Source organism: Sinocyclocheilus grahami, unplaced genomic scaffold (assembly GCF_001515645.1).
Source record: "Sinocyclocheilus grahami isolate Dianchi unplaced genomic scaffold, SAMN03320097.WGS_v1.1 scaffold432.1, whole genome shotgun sequence".
NCBI lineage: Eukaryota > Metazoa > Chordata > Actinopteri > Cypriniformes > Cyprinidae > Sinocyclocheilus > Sinocyclocheilus grahami.
Window position 1 is genome coordinate 363,307 of NW_015505611.1, and position 3,205 is coordinate 366,511.

The 3,205-nt window shown below is 35.1% G+C and overlaps 1 protein-coding gene across 1 annotated transcript in view; it reads right to left on the reverse strand.

Moving 5' to 3' along the window:
* Nucleotides 1–3,205, reverse strand: part of trappc9 (trafficking protein particle complex subunit 9) — a 266,928-nt gene that overhangs the window by 211,111 nt on the left and 52,612 nt on the right. The window contains exon 10 of the mRNA XM_016233477.1: nucleotides 2,189–2,370. Within this exon, the coding sequence (XP_016088963.1) occupies nucleotides 2,189–2,370 (182 nt within the window). The remainder of the gene's footprint in view (nucleotides 1–2,188; nucleotides 2,371–3,205) is intronic.

The following is a 3,205-nucleotide window of genomic DNA, read 5'->3' on the forward strand; positions in this document are numbered from 1 at the left end:
TTATATAACAAAAACTATTTATAAAAAGCAAGAAAGAGAGAATATTAAAAACCAAGACTGTGATTTCTAAAAAAAAAAAAAAAAAATAGACTGGCATAAGTCGGTGTTCTTTCCGAGTTTCTAAATCAAGCTCTCAAGCGTTGACCAGCTTTCAACACTCCTCAGATCTGTTTCTACCCTTCCTGTTCTCAGATATTCATAGAAAAGGACACGAGGAGTCAAAAAAAAAGAATCACTCTGAACTTTCACTTGATTCTGAACAACGAACCTGTCTGCTTTAGAGCTTAAATGTCTCATAACACTGTTGCCAGAGCAACAACATCTCTGAACAGCAATCAGGGTAGTTTAACACTGACATTTACTCTTTCCTATAAGACAACGACATCTCTCACAAAACGGCAAGATTTCATTATGGAACTTTTTAAAGAAACGCCTAAAATTCGCCCTCTGTGTAAACTCTGGCAGCAGGCAGCGAGCAAGATACTGCATGTTAATGACATGTGAAGAGGGAGAGAACTATCAGGAGAAAAACTCCTTGTCTGAAGTTTTAGAATTAAATATCCCTTTAAGAATAAATTAAGGCATTTGAGCAACTCAAAAATAAAAAAAACAAGCTCTTCGGAGAGGAGCGCTTAGAGAAATGGAGACTTCAATCAAGCGAACATGTTGAGCTTTAGCCACTGGTGGGATTATGAAATACATCTGTTAAACACATTTATAGGCCTTTCTTTCCTACGCACAAAGAACATCAGCAACTTCCTTGGGACAGATGAAAGGATATGTGAAGTTTGCGCTTCCCATTAAAATGTTTAATTTGGGAAAAATAAAACAAATGAAAGCTGCATATTTAATTTTCTTACAGCTTTCTTATGGCTCACAGGCCAACAAACTTCAAAGATGTTTTAAACCAAAGCTAGAGTTTCAGACACTGAGCTGTGGAAACACACCATCAAAAGCCTCTGAGTGGACACTGAGATAATTGTGTTCAAATAAACAATAAAACATTTTGTATTTATGGAAAACGGACATATTTTGAAATAGTCTGAAGAATGTTTGATGCACATTAACACAAAAAATAATTTACTGAAGCTAAGCTGCATAAAGCCACAACCATGAGCTCATTAACATATGACCTCCCACTAGGCATGGGCTGATTACCGGTTTCAAGGTATACCGCGATTTGAAAATTTCACGGTTTCAAAAACACTAATATTTTCCGTTATGCCGTTCCTGCGGTATGCGCTGTTTTTCATGTCTCCTCAAAGACTAAAAGTGTAAGAATCCCTCCGGTTGAGGGCAGTGTAGAGAGTAACACGACCCTCCTGTAAACCCCCGTTAACACAGGCCAGAGACGCTGAAGACGGACGCAAAGAGAAAAATACCGTAGCAGGCAGATCACTCACTGTTCATGATGCACGAACTATTGGAAGAAAATCCTCAATATTGCTTTGGGGGTTTATATGAATGTGTTTCTGAGGGGAACTGACTGTCTTCAGAAAAGTTTACGTGGTATTTTCTTTTCATCTTGTCTCTGTATAGTTCATATTAAAGCGGTGTTTCAGCGCAGCGCTGCTTTGTTTACGGCGGTAAGCTGTATCTGGTGTTCCAGAAGCGCCTCCTGCTGTCAGAGAGTGAATCTGCGTCTCATTCAGAGCATCTGCTGTTTGTTTCGTTCAGGCATGTAGTATAATTTCACAAAGCTAGTCAGAACTTTGTTTTTGCTTCAAATTGGGTTATTATTAAATCAAATTATGTATATGAAATTATATAACTAAATGATATGAAATTATAAAAATGATATGTATATGAATTATATAACTAAAACTAAATAACTGTAATTACAGATTTAGGTTAAATAAAGATGTCAATATAATCAAAATATATTGTGTTCAGTGTATTTTTATTTTTTTTACCCAGTCATTTAAAAATAATACATTTTAGAGCTGTAATGACAATACCGTGATACCGTGATATTTTTGTTAAGGTTATCATACTGTCAAAATCTCATACCGGCCCATGCCTACCTCCCACACATGCAAATAATCTCATTCACATATGAAATATTTAAAGAGGCAGAAGCAAAAAGCAGCCTGTTTAGATCAGAGTAGGACTAGAATGGTTGTACAAAAGTAAATTATGACTGTGTTTGGTACAAGGACATCAAGGGAAAAACAAAAGGCTCTCTCACCTGACGATGGGCAGTTTGGTGAAGGAAACAGGAGGAAGTTTGAGTCCGTCAGGGAGGCTGATCACCTCCATTCCACCCGGACACTTTGACGTGTAGTTTTCCAGACTCTGGGTCACTTCTTTCTTCTCTGTGGAGAGAGAAAGAGAATGTGTATTGTTATTTTTGTGACAGCAACATACATACTGAAATTATAAAATAATAATAATAAATAAATATAAATTGTATAAATAAATGTATATAGAGAGAGAGTTTTATTTTTCTAAATGAAATATAAAAACAAAATATAACACTAAAATATTATTTTATACATAAAATGTATGGAAGCCTGTTTCTGCCACTAAATAAAAAATAAAACATGGTAATTGTGAATTCAGAATTGCGTGATATAAACTCACAATTGCGAGTTATAAAGTCAAAATTGCGAGATATTAAGTCGCAATTCTGACTTTTTTCTTGGAATTGCGAGTTTATCTCTCGCAATTCTGACTTTATAACTCGCAATTGTGAGTTTATCTCTCGCAATTCTGACTTTATAACTCGCAATTGTGAGTTTATCTCTCGCAATTCTGACTTTATAACTCGCAATTGTGAGGAAAAAAGTCATAATTGCGTGATATAAACTCGCAATTGTGAGAAAAAAACTCACTCAATTCTGACTTTATTTCTCAGAATTGCGAGTTTATATATTTATGACTTTATAACTCGCAATTCTGACTTTATAACTCGCAATTGTGAGTTTATAACTCGCAATTCTGACTTTATAACTCACAATTTTGACTTTGTAACTCGCAATTCTGACTTTATAACTCACAATTTTGACTTTATAACTCGCAATTGCGTGTCATAAAGACAGAATTGCAAGATATGAACACGCAATTCTGAGAAATGTTTTTATTGTGAGATAAAAAGTCGCAATTACCTAGTTTTATTTTTTATTCAGTGGCGGAAGCGGGCTTCCATAAAAATTTACTATACAGGGTTCGTACACATTTTTACCAATACATTTCCATGACTTTT